Source organism: Mus caroli, unplaced genomic scaffold (genome assembly GCF_978045245.1).
Source record: "Mus caroli unplaced genomic scaffold, Mus_caroli_1 scaffold_7, whole genome shotgun sequence".
Lineage (NCBI taxonomy): Eukaryota > Metazoa > Chordata > Mammalia > Rodentia > Muridae > Mus > Mus caroli.
In genome coordinates this window covers 135,894,169-135,912,942 of record NW_028227262.1, presented here as the reverse complement: position 1 = coordinate 135,912,942, position 18,774 = coordinate 135,894,169, and the positions used below count along the sequence as shown (strand labels likewise).

Below are 18,774 nucleotides of genomic sequence, written 5' to 3'. Positions count from 1 at the left end.
AGAACTCTTGTCATGGATGGTGACTCACCTAAGTTTATCCATTACACCTGAGAACGAAGGGTAGCCATGTGAGACACTACTGCCCTCTATTAAAACTTCGTGTCCTTACCACGTCATCTTAGACTCTGAAACTTCATTTACTCTATAATTAACTGTTAGCTACAAGATGCAAAGGCGATTGTAATTACAGAGAACCTAGTTCCCTATAGCATTTTAGAAGGCCTCTGGATACTTCACATTAAACAAAACTGTCTTTCAATAGTCCTTTTCATGTCGTTTTGAGGTTTATCTAACATTATCTGCTTATCTAACATTGTAAAGGATTCAATTTGTATGTATTTGATTGACATCAATTACAAACAATATTGTAATATTTTCATTAGCAGTCAGGTTTACAGTCTTAATGTGTGCTGAGACTGAAAGCTAATATGTGTAAGCATAGTGAACTTAACTATATAAATGAGAATAAACAATAAAATTTTATTTTTTTATTCTTACAGCATATTTGCTGAAAATGATTTCTTTGAAAAAATGTTTTCTTATAGTGTGTGTGTGTGTGTGTGTGTGTGTGTGTATGCAGGTGGCTGTAAAGGCCAAAAGAAGGAGGTGTTAGATCAAATGAACTGGAATTTTTAGGCAGTTGTGAGCCACCTTATATAAGAGCCAAGAGCCAAGTGTGGATTCTCTGAAGAGCAGCAACTTCTCTTAATTACTGAGCCATCTCCAGCCCCTGCGTGGGGGAAATGTTAAATGCTACATGAAATAGTAAAGTTAAACAGGAAGGAAAACAGAAGAAAGTACAAAAGAAACAAATAAAATGCTAGTGAGGCTGTAACAAATCAGACCTGAACCTAATACATTTTTATTCTATTATTTATTTATTTAACTTTTATTCGCTTTATATCCCACTCACTCCCACCTCCTCTACTACTATTCCTCTACTTTCCTCTCTCAACTTCATGTCTACTTAGGCTGCGTGTTCATTGGTGTAGGCCCATCTACAGGAACACGGACAGCCTCTCTGGCATAAGAAACTGGATTCTCCCTCCCTCTGCAGCCACTGATGTCAATAGCTCCATCCATGCTGGAACTGGAGCTGGCTTGTATTGTGCAGGTCTCGTGCATACAATCCAAGCTACAGTGGGTACGTGTCTGTGACAGCATTGTGTTGTGTCTGTGGAAGCTGTTTCACTGCAGAAATCCACTACCTCTGGCTCTTAGGTTCTTTCTGGACTCCAGAGTCTCTCCTTCGCACACTGATCAGTTGTAGGTCTCTTTATTGATTACCATGTACTGCAGAAACAAGCTTTTCTCATCAGGACTGAAATGGTCTCTTGCAGATCTGAAACTCTTGGAATTTGCATGAATTGAATGTCTGATCTTCCTGCCTCTAGTATCAAGTGCTAGGATTATGAGAGTATGACACCATGCTCAATTTTATGTAGACATGAGAGTAAGCCTAAAACTTTGTGCATAATTAGACAAGTCCTGTACCATCAAGCCACATCCCTAATACCTCCCTTTTTAAATTCACTTCCTACAGGCATCCTAGAAAACCTTGTGCTTTGGAGAGAGTCAAAGCATGACATATCCAACAAATATATAACTACCTTTCCTAATACAAGTAAATAAAACATTACTTTTAGAAAGCATCATTGCACACACATATATACACATACAGTTCATGATTAAACAAAAAAGAATAAACTCGAAGAAATATCAATAATAACTTGTTTAACTACAGTTTTAAAATCAACTTAATCATATGATTTATCTTCCAAAATTCTAGAACAAAGTTCACAATACCATGTCTTCTACTTTTATATTTTCTTTATATTTATATTTCTAAATACCCATTAAAAAACAACAAAACATAAACACTAACTTACAGTTTTAAACATGAGTAATGACAACATTCCAAATCAAGTTCAATACAGAAATCCATGAGCCAATTATTCTCAATCCGTGTCCTATAGCAAGATAACAGTTTTCAAGTCAACTCATCTTTACATGCAAAACATTTGTTTCAACTAAAGAACAGAAAAGCCTTATGGCCTATTTTAAAAAATAATGGCAACCAAAAAAGAAGAGTGTATCTAATTTTAAAACATTGCTGTATTTTTAATTATTTTAATATTAATTTGCAACTGTTTAATATTTAATATTATAACCTTACAACTGTCTTTGTAAAAAATCAACTACAGTTAAATGAGTTACAGAATTATGCACTTTTGCCCTAACAGTTCTCTCATGAACTAATTCTCTGATGTTCTAAGCTACAGTGCACTATGTAGTGGATACTATCTTTCTTTCACAAATTAACTGTTCTCCCACTATCTGACATAGTACATTTATTTTCTTTGAAACATATATGAAATCATATTTTTGAGAGGGTTTATCTGCCTTTCATTTGATTATCTCACAACAATCCCCCAATACAATGCATCTGCCTCATGCAAGTGCTTGTCATTTACTACAAATGTTACCTATTAAAAACAGTTGTGGTCCCCACCCTAAAAGCATAAAGGGAAAAGGAAACAATATGTTTGATTTATAACTTACATAAGTTCCAGAAATTAACTGTGGTGCCCAGTTGAGAGAGGCAAAATATTTAAGTGTTTTCTATATTAAAAACCAGTAAACATTAGTTATAAAATACAATCAACCAGCTGCTCAACTAGAATTCAGTCCATAGGCCCTTGTCAACAGGGACTCAACTAGTCTGAGTGTTTCAAAACTGACACAGTTCTAAACAAACTCTGAATCCAAGGGTTAGAGTGCTGAATCCAAGCCATTTATGTGCATGTTAACATTCTCACGATGATTATGTTTCTGTCTCTCTCTCTGCTTACTGCAGGTGGAAGAGGAGTCCCATCTATTGAGTTCTTTAGTAGCTGTTCACAAGTATTTTTAAGAAAATCTTTACACTTAAGGAAATAATCTGAGTAAAACCAATAAATTATAAGTTCTTATGGGTGAGGAAAGTGAATCTGCATTATTGCTTTCTGAGATCAACTAATTAGAAATTATAATCTTCTCAATAACTATCTTCATTTTCATTCTTAAAGAGTATAAATATAAAGCAAAAATCTGAAATTTAATGAGTAAAACTATGACAAATTTATAACTATATTTATAAATCACAAATGGTAAGCAATTAATAGAAAATATATAGACTCATAAAACTCAATACCAAAATTATATCAATCTTTTTAAAAGTAGGTGAATGAACTGAAGCTACATTTTTTTTCCTAACTAGACATATAAAAGGATTATCAGGATATGCACAGATGGTCATCATCATTAGTAATTAAGTAAATACTAATTAAAACTACAATGTAATGGCTAACATAAAAAGGAAGCAACTACTACCTGTGGAGAAAAGGGAGCCTATGTACTATGTACATAGAGAGTACAGTTCAGCCATAAAGTTTCTTCAAAACATCCCAAAGCTTCCACCCCCTTCCTCTCTCCCTCTCTGTATATATGAGAAACAAAACCCATATGGAAAAGAGATTTTGTAATCTCATTATCACTGTTATATTAATCACAAGATACAGAAAAAAAAAACCCTAAGTGTTTATCAGTGTGTAACAAACTAAAGAATTATGGGACATACATATATAATGAAGCATTATTCAACTTAAAAAAGGAAATTCTGCCACTAGGTCATTACACTACATGAAATAAACAATCACAGAAATATATAATATATTTATTTATTATATGTTTATTTATTTATTTATCATATATAAAATAATTAAAGAAGAGGTCATGGTAAATTGATTATATAAGTTTTAGGTATATACTTTGCTATTTTGATGAAAATATACCTTATATAATGATTCCTCAGTCCATCTGACATCCATCACGTAATAGTAATTTGGTTGTGTATGACCATAAAAAAAATTTACTTCTTTACTAATGTATACATTCTAAATAGTTACCATACTGTATATTAGCTCTCAAAAGCTTATTCTTTTATTACTGAGTTTTTACCATTTGACCAATGTCTGTGTCTTCATCTTTTCCTCCTTCTTCCTGAAACCTGAAGAGCATACACTACTTTGTATTTCTTTAAGCCCCCTGCCTCAGACTCCACATATAAATGATCTGTGGTATACACACACACACACACATATCTACAGGTACAATTTTACTCTACTGTATCTTTATGAAGCAGCTTTTTGTAAGAAACATTTATGATTAAAAAACTTCATTCAGAGCTGGGCGGTGGTGGTGCACACCTTTAATCCCAGCACTTGGGAGGCAGAGGTAGGTGGAATTCTGAATCCGAGGCCAGCCTGGTCTACAAAGTGAGTTCCAGGACAGCCAGGGTTACACAGAGAAACCCTGTCTCCAAAAACCAAAAACCAAAAAAAAAAAAAAAAAAAAAAAAAAAAAAAAAAAAAAAAAAAGAAAGGAAACTTCATTCAGGGGGCTGGAGAGATAGCTAAGAAACTTAAGAGTGCTGGCTGCTCTTCCAAGGTCTTGGTTCAATTCCCAGCAAACACATGGTGGTTCACAACCATCTGTAATGGGATCTGATGCCCTCTTCTGGTGTGTCTAAAGACAACTACAGTGTACTGATGGACCTAAAATAAATAAATAAATCTTTTTAAAAAAGAAAAAAACCAAACTTCATCCAAACTATAAAAGTCTTTGACTACTTCCTATAAGGGAGACAGTGTAAGAAAGTCAGGACCTTGTTACTTGTTTCTCTTTTATGAAAAATAATATATGTACATATATATGAATACAAAGATCACTTGGTTGGTGTAATATCAAACTTGCAAATAAGATGACTTATGAAAAGCTTTCCAGAACTTAATTTGTATAAGTAGGGAATTGCTGCACAAGTAGGAACCAGCAATGCTCAGACAAATCTTCCGTATAAGAGTAACTATTTTTTTTTTATTGGTTATGTTATTTGTTTACATTTCAAATGTTATTCCCCCTTCCCAGATTCCCTTCTACAAACCCCCTATCCCCTCCCTTTGCTTCTATGAGGGTGCTCCCCTACCCACCCACCCCCATCACCTACCCTAAGCTAGGACATCAAGCCTTCACAGGACCAAGGGCCTCTCCTCCCATTGATGACTGACTAGGCCATCCTCCACTACATATGTAGTTGGAGCCATGGGTCGCTCCATGTGTGCTCTTTGGTTGGTGGTTTAGTCCCTGGAAGCTCTGGGGCTCTGGGAGGTCTGGTTGGTTGATATTGTTGTTGTTCCTATGGGTTAATTTATTCTAAGCAGCTCCTGAAATGGACATGAATAAAGTTGCATTTGAGGTACCAGGAAGCAGTGTATCAGTGGTTCTCAGATACTATATTTTTAACTATCATAAACTTGACCTCCAAAATTTAACAGAATGATAAAAGACCATAAAATTTTTATGTGTGAACTTACGATATACAAATATAAACAGATGCGTAAACAATTACCATACTTTAATATAAACTTAGATCCATTAAAATATTTTTAATTTTTATAGGCTAAAAATATTTATTTTAAAAATTGGACTGAGTCATATAAAGGAATCAATGAGTAAGCAGAGCAGAGTAACAAGAAAGAGAAAGAATAGAATTCATTTCAAACCACAAAGCAAAGCTAGTTCTGTGCGACTTGTCAAATGCTATAGTACCTGTGTTCTCTAGTATTTGTAATTTTAAGTATATAAAAGAAGGAATGTTCAAAATAGGTTGCATCACTAAACGGGGATAAAGTCATCCGTCTACTCAACAAGAGAACATGTTTACTAGTTGCTCCTATAGATGAATCTCCAACCTACGTGAGGAACGGTGTGGTGTTAGGGTCAGTCAGACAAAAGGCAGAGTTCTAGCGAAAGGCTTAAGCGAGGTGGGGAAGAGATAAGTAATCCACATGCCACCTGTGGTATGCACAAACACAGGTACTTATTTAAACAGAGTCTGTGCTAACCGGTCTAAGAAACTAGCCTAAATGACTAGCTGTAGAGTTTTAAAAGGACTAGAGATTTCTAATTTTAAATCAAAGTATTTGAAGTGAGGTAGATTACCTGAGTTATCTATTTAGGAACCACCACCACCATCATCATCATTATTATTAATCATCATTATCGTTATTATCTCTATCGTCATGTTATATAGTTCAGGCTGGCCTCAAACTCTACAACTTCATGCTTCAAAGTGTTAAGGGCTAGGACTAAAGGCATGTTTCTCCATGCTTGGCTAACAACTAGAATTCTCAATCGTCAAGGAAACAATACATAGTTAAACTTCTTGGGTATCAGTACTCCTAGTTTCAAGATGAATATTCTAGTAATAATATAGGAATGGGAATGGGATGTGGCAAAGGATAAGATCCAAGAACAAACCAATTCTTAATGCTGTCTTGGAGGTATACAAGTAGGACAGCTACAAACACCACCTCTCATATCCATGTAACTTGAAGATGGTTGGGATCCTGCTAATTTTAGAAATTCACAAGAACTAATAAAAATGGGAGCTCCAAAGATTTCTTAATGCCACTGTCAGTGATTAAAGTCTTAAATGTGAGATTATTCTTTCAACAGCACAGTATGATTTTAAGTTATTTTGTTATATGTGACAGTTTTCATTCTATGACAGAAAAGGTATTTTCAAGCAATGGATTGTTCTAAATTAATATAAATGCTATAAGAGATGAATGTGACAAAGGCTGTTTGAAACATTTACCTGTATTAATGAGATATTAACATAGGTGTGATTATTTTTTACTACAGAAATACCAAGAAGCAACCAAAGGGCTTTTAAAAAGTAAGAAAGAGACAACCTAATATTTGAAATTATTTATGCATTAAATCTATTAAAGGGGAAACGTAAAGACTACTGTTATAAATATTGTCCGCAAAAGTAAATAACTCTTTATATAGCAGTGTAGCCAACATACTAAGGGTAGAAAAATCACTAATTAACTTAGCTTTGTCAGCTGTCACTTCCCTCCTACATACTATGATTTATCCTAAAGATGAAGCATTATACAGATAGACAAGAAATGAGTTTAAAACACAATCAGAGGTCCTGACATGGGTTCATTCTTTTACATCAAACTGTCTAGTTTTATAACAAAATAATCTTAGTTCAGTGTCCTACCCCACAAAGTGGTAAAACAGTTGCCTGCATCAGAAACAGATAAGAAACAGTTAAACAGATTCTAATATCCAACTTATGGAATTGCTTTCTGGGGGCCTAAGAATCGGCATTTTAAAGTTAACAGACTAGTGATGCTCACTAATGCACAAGAAACATCACATTAGGGCTGGCGTGAAGCTCAGAGGTTAAGAACACTGACTGTTCTTCCAGAGGTCCTGAGTTCAATTCCCAGCAACCACATGATGGCTCACAACCATCTGTAGCGAGAGCTGACGCCCCCTTCTGGTGTGTTTGAAGACAGCTACAGTATACTAACTTACATAAAAATGAATAAATAATTCTTTAAAAAGAAAAAAAAGGGAAGCAGCATCACATTAGATACAGGAAGCTACAAAGCTACAAACAGGACATACACAAAAACACTGCACTTAGGCCAATGTTGAGATTCAAAACCAATCAGTTTCTTAAAGAACGTAATGATCCTAACTGTCCCTTTTCTTGAAGACTTTAGCTTGTCACTTCGAGTACTTTTATTGTAAATAAAGCATAAATAGTAGGTATGATTGTGCAGTGTTACAGCCTAGCACTGAGGAAACTCAACTTCTGAGGTTGCTCCCTGTGTTCTGGGCCAGCTCCACGCTCTCCTTTCACCCTCACCTACTGCTGGCTCCAAGCACCACTGAGCACATCACAGTCAGTCTTTCAGCAGTGTGTTTGCTGGGTTATGTATTGTCCTCCATACAGAGGGCTTCCAATTTTCTACTTCCAAAGAACACATCCATACTCAAGCACTGTCCCCATCCTTACTCTACGCCATCTGCCTGTCTGCTGTGTTCTCTCAGCACTCTGAATAAACCATATATAATGTATTTCTAAGCTGGAGGCTTAATGGCTGCCTATACTTTCCCAGTCAAAGAATCTTATATTATTATTGTCTTTTCCTGTCTTGTTTTATGAAAACTTCTTATTCTACCCTTCAAAATATTCTTATTTTTTTTGTTTCACCATCATGACTATTTATTATGTCTTTATCAACTCTAAATCAGATGAGCATCCAGAGTCACCTAACTCACCTCCACTAGATTACTTCCTATTATAAACTATTGTGCTTCCACTTCAGTGTTGAGTTTTTGACTACTGTATACTTATGGAGTTTTGAGTTGTGAAGTGTCATAGACAGTTATATCCTACAGAGTTCCAAAGATAACACTTAAAATGGACCAAAGGCCAAACCACAACATTTGTGGTTTTATTTGATTATTTGCTTTTAGCCTGTTAAAATACCAAAAGAACTTACATTTATACTTTGGTATTTATCTTCTGAACTCTATCCACTGTCCTTGCAGAAGTACAACAGAGACATAATGATAAAATCAAATAGGTAACATGCACTGCACCGCTACTGTGTGCTCTCCTCACTCAATCAACAGCATCTGTGCTCCTGTTACTGATAATCCTTAGTGTTACTGATGTTAAATGAAATTAACCTTTCATTTCCTCCCTGCAAAAAATGTCTAGGGCTAAGCTAACTAGACTTTTGATAGAGAGTCTACATATTTTAGCAAACAAGCAAAGATTCTCATATGCATATGTGCATACATACACACTTTTCTGATTAGGAGAAAACATGAAAAGAAAACTGTGAAAACTCACTTGAAAATAAAGTAAGCAAAAAACACTGGTTCAAATTGTATTGGAGGTCATAGAGTTGGTCAATTTATTAACACAGCTGTGGAGATAATACTGAAAGAAAAGTTTAAGTTAAAATGGTTCATGGTTCTAATTTTTAAAACAATTCAAATATTGTACTTCATGCAAAACATCAATATTGTAAGTTAATTCTATTAATTTTAAGGCTGTTTTGGTTTTAGTTTTAAATGATCTCTAATTTAAAGTTACCATTCCCCCCACATTTTTCTCATCTCAAGTGTTTGCTACAAATGATGTGAGAGCTGGAGAGACGGCTCCATCACTGACGTGCTTGCCTTGCAAGCGAGAGGACCTGTGTTCTGATCCCTAACACCATATAAAAGACCAGGCACCAGTCTGCCTAGCCTAATTAGTGAGCTCTAGGTTCAGAGAGAGACCTCTGTCTCAAAAAAATAAAACAGATACAACTGATGAAGACACTGATGCTGACCTCTAGCCATCACAGGTATATGCACATATATGCACCTGTACAATCACAAACATACATTATACACACACACCCCAAAACTACAAAGAAAGCAAAAAACAAAACTGAAAATCTACATGGCTCCAGTTTAGTTCTTAGTCAGATACACTGATCAAGTAAGTCTGACTAGTCAACAAAGTCCTTGTTTGGAAATCAAAATTAAGCTAGTTATTTCTTATAAATAAACTATCTATATACCCTCCAATCAAATTAAAATATTTAAAGTTGCTATAGAAGTCTAATTTCAAAATTCTGTATAGCAAAGATATTAAACACCTGTTATGGCAAGCACACTTTCCTTCATCTAAACTCAATCTGTAAGTCTCTTATCTACAATGGATGGACATCATCAATTCTAGGAACTGTTCTCACATCCTCTTTTAGTAACTTAGTCAGATCGATAGTACTATCTCAAACACTGACCATTCTTGCTGATTCTCAAATCACTAATACAAACTGGCATAGGACCTTTGAGTGGTGACAGAGGTAGGCAGTAAAATGGAGCAGTGTGAACAAATATTCCAAGTGCATTCAATAGACCTACTCACCTCTGTAAGACCGTTCCCTTTCCCCAACCAAGCCTGCTCATCATCATCAACATTTACCAGTCGGACAGATCACAACAGTGGAGGAAAAACCCTCCACAGCACGAAGGTCCCGTTTTCATTTTCCTCTCTATTGCATTTCCAATCCAATGTCAGAGACGCAGACAAGGAAGACTTTATTCTACCCTATATTCTTTAGCTTTACTTGTATTCTTACTTTTCAGTAGCTGCGGTTTCCCTTTTCATTCTACCCCAGTCTATTCATTACCAGTACATCCCTGAGAAAACTATACTTCCTACTGCTCCACTCCCATAGACAGCCCCTACCCGTCAATTTATATCCTTTTTCCTTTCTCAACTTTTAGTGTTACTTCCTTATCTTCTCTTTCTTTTATATTCTAACATTTATGTCAACAATATTAGGATAAGAGATGAGATGGACACTCTATTTCCCATAAAATAGTATGCACTAATGATCAACTACTTTGTCTTCATGAAAGTTACTTTGATCTTTTTAGGAATGGGTCCACTAATCTATAATTAAATTAAATTTGGAATATGCACTCAATCTGGCTAGTACATTTCCTGTTCCTAATGAAGATACAGAGACTGTAGATCTGAGATAAAAATGCAGAGAATTAAAGATCAGCCATGTTTGAGAACCATTAGTGAAAATTATGGCTTCTTACAGTCCTACATTCCAATATTTTAAGTGAGAATTTACTGCATTCCCTAGTAAGAAAACTGTTATGAGCTTATAGAATACATTTATGACTGAAGACCATCGGTACAATACTATGCCTTCAAAATATAACATCTAAATCATTGACGGAATTCAGGGCATTAAAATGCCAAAAGAATTGCTTCATTCAAATGCTTAGACTATCAGGACATCTCTACCTGCCCAAGTCGCATCAGATCTTTTGTTTCTGAACTACTGAACTGCTTTCCATTCTGGTAATTTCTAAGTATCAATCCTCATTATGAACCAAGTGTTCCCCTAGTTAGAATTTGGGCGTAAGGACATGTTTAAACATGTGAGACTAAGCATGCATAAACAGCAGCTTAAAGAGATAATGACACATTAGCAGTGTGTTAAGTGGAACCTATTCATTTATGAATAAATGAATAACAATGAAATTATTACAAAAAGGTTAAGAATAGAAACTGAATTACATACTAGTCATTTTCTTTTAAAAGATGCACAGTAAATTTGTACAAAATGGCATGATAAATTGAAGAAAAGTGGGTCCACTTATTTCTTCATTTCTTCAAACAACATAAAAACCAGTAGAGAATGCCATTATGTAAGTACATTTTGTGACTATCAAGAATGATGCAACTGTTGCTATGGTAACCACTCATTTTATTGAATTGAGGTTGGGAATTAAAGTATCTTCAATAAAAAAAAATTCAATACCTTAATATGCTTGCCAAGATTCTTCTATTAGTACCTATCAAACAATAGCTATTAGCCATCTTTGGGGATATCAAATGGCCTCTATTAAAAGCCAGGGCTAAGTTGTCAAGGAAAGAACTTTGAATAGTGTTAAGAATAAAACGCATCAAAGACACTCAAAGGAAGATAGGCTTGACTGAACTTTCAGAGTAATTGAAAAGTGTGCAGAACTGAAAAGTGACATGATCTCACAAGTCTTTGTTCCTTCACTGTCATAATTTCTCTTTTAAGCTAAATTATTAACTAGTTAAAAGACTGACATTAGAACGCTGCTGAGTTTTCATTTTGCAATTAAGCTAAAGAAAAATCTGGTGAAAGTAGCCCATTTTAACACTTTATGAGAATTTTTTCCTGAACATATGAAGAATAATGCAAAGTATCACCTTCCGAAACTTGTAGTTGCTTTGTTTGAGAGCCCCCATTTACAAAATGCCAGAATAATTCATAAAATTAAACTACAGACACTGTTCCCGGCATATGCGCCAGATGAAAAGCTGCCCCCATGGAAGAGCGGGGTCTGCACCTCTGGCCAGCTTCGATGGCATCAGCATCTTTCAGAGTCTCTGTGCTTAGAGACTCTTCAAACCTGCACAGTCTCTTAAGAACCTGCCCCAGATCTCTTCCTGGACTGTCTCCACAAACTTGAAGATGGAGCTGCGGTGGAGGGAGCGACCTGCCACCCTCTCCCCAGTGAAGCACGGCGGGCGAAGCACCTTGAGATCCTCCGCTGGGCCTGCTGACTTCGCAGCCCTGGATGCCCAGGCAGGGGAGGCCTCGGCACGGCCTTGCCAAAGAGCGAAGAGGAAGAGGGGCTGTTGCCAAGCGGGCTGAACAACAGGCTGGTCCAGCGCAGAAGAGCGAGGGGCAGCTTCGCTCCTGCCAGTCTCTCGGTGGAGTCACCCCCACCCCCATCCCTCTTCGGGTCTTACCTGAAAGCCCCTCCCTCCCTCTGAGCGTTGGCTCGGTGACAGTGGTCTCAGCCCACCGCTGGGGACAGGGCCTAGGCGGGTGGCGACTGCCCATTAGGGCTCCGGGAGCCGACCGCAGGAGGCCGGCCGGCCGATCGCGGCCTGGGCAGACGTGCCGCCCCCGTGTGTGTCAATGGTGGCCTGTGGGGCTGAAAAGAGCTGACCCAGCCGGGGGACGCGCCTCCCCTCCCCCGATGCCTGTTTACCTTCGCGGTACTTCTTGCGGAGCCGCCGATGAACGCTCTTCACCACCCCGGACAGCTTCTCCTGCTCCAGCTTCCGCTCCTGCTCCCGGGGCTGCGCGGCGTTCGGGGGCCGCTGTCCGCGCGCTGCGCCTCGGCCACCCGGCCCCGGCTCCATAGCGCTGCCGCCGCTGCCGCTGCCGCCGCCGCCGCCCCTCGGGCCCCCGCGGTCTCTCCCCGGACGGAGGAGGTGGGGAAGGAGGAGGCAGCAGCAGAGGCAGCGACCGGTGGAGGCCGAGGAGCCACAGCTAAGGCCTCGGGGGCGGTGTCTTCCCAATAGCGCAAGGTGATTGGTGAACTGCGGAGGGCTGGGTGGAAATGGAAAGGGCCGCGGACCAATGGGCAAAGGGCAGCGGCGGCGCACCGGGTTGTTTGGGAAGGAGCAGCTGAAGGAGGCGGAGAAAGCACTGGGCTCCTCGCCAGGCCACGCCCCGGATGCTGTGCGGAGGAGCCGGGGCTGCCTAGGGGAGGAGGCCTGTGGTATGGGGTGCGCTTGCGCCCCAGAGTTATTTGCCTAGTTTGAGCTTCATTGTATGGTCCAGCTTTGGCACGTCTCCCAACTTCCTAGGCCGCTGGGAGTTTGGATGTGATGCTGCCACAGGACGCGGTCGTCCACCTGAGTCCCCACTGCACCCTGTTGCACCTCTGCAGATTCCCTTCAGCTAAATACCTTTTGAAGACTTGGCTGCTAAGCAGGCTTTTACATTTCAAGGAGTCCAAACTTGCAAGCCTTCATCGGGGTCAAGGAGAGGTCAAACTACCAAATCCCGATGTAATTCTCTTAGCTAATCCAGGTTAATGCTTGGCATACTGCTGCTACACGAAAGACAACGAATTGCAGGAAAGAAAGATACCAAAAAAAAAAAAAAAAAAAAAAAGTAGGAGGTGTGGGACAAGTTAAAACACCAAAAGGCCATATTGTCTCCCTGTAGAACTTCTGTAATGACCATAAGAATGGGTTACTGGAAAACTTGCATTGATTGTAGGTCATCTCAGAACCCACAGAAAAGTCTGCTCAGGTGGTCTCTCATATTTTGGACAGTCCACTAGTCCATGCAAAATTTAGTAAATGGCTCCCCCTTTCCAACTCCTTTCATTTGTGTGCAACACTATTAAGGGTATGTGATTGCCGACTTGTTTAAGAAAGATGGAAGCCCAATCTCCAAAAAGAGACTGCATTCGCTCTGTACTAGTACTTACCTAGGCTGCTGGCAGTGCATCGGGCAGAGCTGGGAATGAATTGTATCTGATTGTGCACTACCTACACTTTACAGCTGTTGGTTACATTACATTGTATACACATTGTTGCATTTAAACTTTCAGATCAATGACTTGGTAATATTAGTAACATTCTCTTTATGTTACTATTGGGTCCAAAGGAAACGCTGTTTCCACAAATTCTGGTGGTTAGACAAAAAGCCACATTCCTCAGGAATTGTTGAAGCTGATTCCTTTCTGCAAAAGGGAGCCATTTCTTTTACTATTCGCAGAAGCGATAATTTGTTATCTGTGGTACCTATCAGCATAGTGAAGTGCATGCTGGCCTCCAGGCTCTCTCACATCACAAATGCCTGTTACACAGTTTAGTGTCCATAGCTTCCTCCAGCTCAGGAGCTTACTTTCTTCCAACATCTCATTCTCCTTATAACCCTTGCTATTTCACCTATGTGTGCTCTTGGTCCTCTCTTCTGTCCTTTCTTGGTCCTCTCTTGGTCTTCCTTTCACTCCCCCCCCCCCCAACTCCTTTCTTCTCTTACTAGCTATTCTGCTCCTGTTTCTCTCTTGGTCAGGTATAGTTTGCTGTCCTTTCTCTCTACTCTGAATTCTTCCAGATGCCTCTGCTTGTTCTCTTCTCTCTATCTACCATACAAACCTTCCTCTCAAGCATGGAGTGGAGTGGTCATGTAGTGTTTATACAGTAACTATTTCATGTTACTTCCTGGTTAAGATGATTCTGACCAACAAAATATTATACATGCTTTCTAGACCACAGGAGCAGAAATATCACTGTGAAGAAGTAGATTAGACACAGGCCAAAATAAACAAACTTCAGAAGACTTGCAATCGTGAAGTGAAGTTACAAGAACTAGCAAGGAACCAGCAGGCATTGTGGCCTTACATGGGAAGAAAAGAGAACTTGGATTCCTTTTTTTTCCCACATATTAAAAGCAAATGATGTTGAAAATATTTGAAAGCTACATCATAATTCACAGCAAAGTTAGGTACATATGTCATTTGTAGTAAATATTAGGTATTTATTTGTTTAATATGAACTTTTCCCACTTCTATCTAGGAAAATAAGTCTAATAGTGTATTTTTATTTAATTTTTTAAATTTTTACTTCTGTGTGAATGTGTTTGTGCGAATGCTATGTCCTCTGGGGGCAGAAGAGTGAGTTAGGGTACTACAGCTGGAGTTAGGGATATGTAGTTGTGAGTCACCATAGAAGCTAGAACTCAATTTGGATTCTCTGCTGAACTATCTCTTCAGTCCAGAGTTTGTTTGTTTCTTAGTTTTTTTCTTTTCAAACTTTACTTCCTACTACTTGCAGATGGACTTTTAAGACCTTTGAAAACAGTGGTTCTTAACCTTCCTAATGTTGGAACCTTTTAACTTAGTCCCTAGTGTTGTGGTGGCTTCCAACCATAAAATTGTTTTCATTGCTACTTCATAATTTTGCTACTGTTATGAATTGTAATATAAATATCGGTGTTTCCAGTGGTCTTACGGGATTATTAGGTCCCAAATAGTTGAAACCCACAAGACTGAGATCCACTGTTTTAAAAGGTTAAAAACATTGAAGGGAATTTGAGAAATAGCGAAAGGATTAAACAAGCACAAACTACTTAGAGTTTTACCAGTGAGATGAAACAATATTTTTTTCCTTTGCATGTATGCATTAATTTCAAATGGGATGTTTCTCAAATGGATATGTGATCATCTATTTTATGAATAATCTACTATTTTATTAGTTAATCCCTAGTCACATCACAATTATGTTGTTTCCACTTTTCTCAAATACAAATCACATTACATGTGATTAATACCTTTGCATTGTTTTTAATTTCTCTCTCTCTACATATATATATATATATATACATATATATATATATATATATATATATATTCCATTAAAGTTAAATTTCTAATTCAAAAGGTCTTGCCTATTAAGATTTGATACCTGTTGTCAAAACACCTTTTCAACATGGGCAAGGACTTTATGTCACTTCTGGCAGTGAAGATGGATATTTATTTTCCTGCACCATTACCAAATATAAGTACTACTATTTGCTGATTATTCATAGGAATCTTTTAAAACTTCCTATTTTAAAAGTATGTGGAAACTTCTTGCTGTTCTTAAGTAGTTATTCTGTTTATCATAATATTTTGTATAACATATTAATATAAGAGGAACATAGTTATAATAAGCAATAATTTTCCAAGAAAATTTTTTTAAAAAAGCATTTGTTGTACCATGTAGATTTAGTGTCATTTCGAACAAGCATGGTCATGTGAAAGGGACAAGTCCAGGAGGTGAGTGTGTCTGTAATGCCCTTAGCAAATGGTAAATGCTGTGACTTTCAGGACCTTAGGGCTGTGGGAAAGAACTCTGAAAACATTAGTTGTGTGTGTGTGTGTGTGTGTGTGTGTGTGTGTGTGTGTGTAAGATTCCTCAACTATGCAAAAATATAAGGATGTAATATAAACTATATGAGGGGCTTCACAGACCTAGAAGAACAAAGGCAGCTGCACTATGAATCAGCTTCTCAGAAAGATATTAAGGAAGGAAATAAAGAGATTTACAGAGTGGTAATGGCAGAGCAAGAGCTCACCCAGCTAAGTTTATTGTTTGTGATCAGGGAGGCAGATCTCTGAATTCTTTTGCCATGTTAAAAAAAATGTACTTTTTGTCTTCTAAGAATCCAGGGGCTAAGTTCACAAAATGATAATTCGTAGGATAATCAAAAGGGGACTTGGAGTAAATGGTTGAATTGATTTGTGAGTAGAAGACTAGGCTTTTGGTCTGCATGAGATGAACTAGCAGAGAGCCACGGAAGTTCCTTTTTAGATTTGTTTTTTCTAGCTGCTACCCAGAGAGAACTGCTTGAAAAGCAAACACAGCTATTTTAGAATATTTTCTATCAGGATTTCTGATTTTGGTCATAAAATTCATGGAGGGTTAATACAACTGTTTTAAAATTTTTCATTCCTTTTTTAAGAATTTTTTTTCTAGCAGCTACCTAGAGAGAACTACTTGAAGAGTGAACACAGCTCTTTTAGAATTTATTTTCTAGACAATCCAAGAATTTTTTGCAGCAGGTTTTCTGACTTTGGTCAAAAAACCCAAGAGCTATCCAGAGAGCTTTTAGATTTTTTTTTTTCTAGCAAGAGAGAGCTGTCTTTAGCAGAAAGCTATCATGAGCAGGCTACAGAGCCAAGAGCTATCTATAGAGAGCTGTCTAGGAAGCCATCTTGAGCAGACTATGTGTTTCAGAAACTCATAGATAAGGTAGAATTTTGAGTGGGCCAACTCAAAGCCAGGATCTGGGCCTGGGTGGTCACTGAGTTGATCAGCCTGTCAGCTCTCCTATACCTACCCCACTTCCAGCACTGCCCCAGCTAGCTCACTCAATGCTGCAGTTGGCAGGGGGTCAGCTATCCTGCTTTCATGCCACCAGAGCCAGCTCCACAGTGCTGCCTAATTAAAGTGCAGGACCCACTCTCCCAAGTGCAGCCTTCCAGGGGCTAGGTCAGTTCTCCCAGCCTCACACCCTTGGGGCTGGCTCACTGTGCCTCTGTCATCAGGGCCAGCTCCACTGTGTTGCCCAGGTGAGGTACAGCGATGCTCACTAGAGTGGGAAATAGGAAATCTTTAAATGACCTAAAACATTTGTATTCTATTTCTCCTTCATTTTGATGGTGCTGTCCACTTCATTTTGGCCTTCTTTATTGCCAGATTCTAAAAATATATTTTAATGTTATATAAGAAAAATCCCTATTTTAAATTTGTGTTGTAACTCATATAATACTATGCATCAATAGTGTAAAAATGATTGGTCAACTTTCTCATTAGATAGTGCTAATTATTACTTTCCAAGTCAGGAAAAAAAAAATCAACTCATGACTTTAGGAAATTTGGTTAAATGGAGACAAAGATGTATGGTAGTTTTGTCCAAGGATAAAGCCTTTTTTCTTGGAAGGAAACTTATTAAGACATAAGATATAAAAGAAAAGCAAAACAATGGGATATTTTAGGACAGAATTTTTCCAAGGAAAAATGACAGGATGTTCTAAAGGATAAACATGCTATCCTATAGAGAAGCTCTTAGAAAGTAAATAACTCAAAATGGCTTCAGGAAGTCCCTGAAAATTACCAGATTCACTAGATCTCTCAGTCCCCAAAAGTATATAAATAGCAAAAACTGCTGAGTCACTCTCAGACAACCCAGCCACCTTCCTGAAAAAAACAGAGACCAGTGGACCTGCTTAGAAGAGACAAAGAAACTCAAGCCAGCTATTTTTAATCCTGAGATTCACTATTGCTAATTCTAAAATTAGCAAGAAGAAAAAGTTCCACCATTTCCAGCCAATTTAGAACCAAGTTTTATTAAATACATACCATGTCAGACCTTGGTCAGGACCACTCTCTGTAACTTCATTTGAATGGTCCTGAGACAGTATGCAGAGGTTTATAAAGACAATCCCATAGGCCACTTTCCCATGAGGCTTTCTTATGTTTTTTAAGAACTACAACTCCCAGCATCCCAGGAGGTTATCCAGTCCTTGGGGAGGTAGAGTTTACTGGTTAATTTTAGTCATTGCACTATGCTACCTGAAAGGTCAGTCTTCAATCTGTTGAGCTGCCTGCAGGCAGCTATGTATTCTAGATTTCCTGCTTTGGTGAGCTTTCACACATTCTGAAGTGGGCCTTGGTGATGCAGTTACCACTTAGTCATTTCTGCTCCTGTAAGTAGTAGCCCTCACCCACATAAAGTAAGTAACCCTAATAAAACTCATTGGTTCACCAAGTTGGACTTTGGTGGTTTCTTGGTCATGGTTCCTTTTGCTGTTATGAAACACTGTAACCAAAAGCCAGTTTAGAACCAGAAGGCAGAGGCTGTGGAGAAGTGCTGCTGGCTGGCTCACTCCTCATCAGTTCCTTAGCCTGCTTTCTTATACCCAGGACCACAGTGGCATGACCACAGTGGGCTGGGTCCTTCCCCTATCAGTCATTAATTGAAAAGGCTCTAAAGGCTTGACTAAACATCA

The 18,774-nt window shown here is 38.2% G+C and overlaps 1 protein-coding gene across 2 annotated transcripts in view; it reads right to left on the bottom strand.

Annotated features, from left to right (window-relative positions):
- Positions 1-12,752, bottom strand: part of Samtor (S-adenosylmethionine sensor upstream of mTORC1) — a 53,367-nt gene extending 40,615 nt beyond the window's left edge. The window contains exon 1 of one of the 2 annotated variants that reach the window (XM_029478578.2): positions 12,469-12,752. In XM_029478578.2, coding sequence (XP_029334438.1) covers positions 12,469-12,622 — 154 coding nt within the window. In that variant the 5' untranslated portion in view covers positions 12,623-12,752. The remainder of the gene's footprint in view (positions 1-12,468) is intronic. The other variant, XM_021164969.3, reaches the window with a different exon arrangement.
- Positions 12,753-18,774: the final 6,022 nt, after the last annotated feature.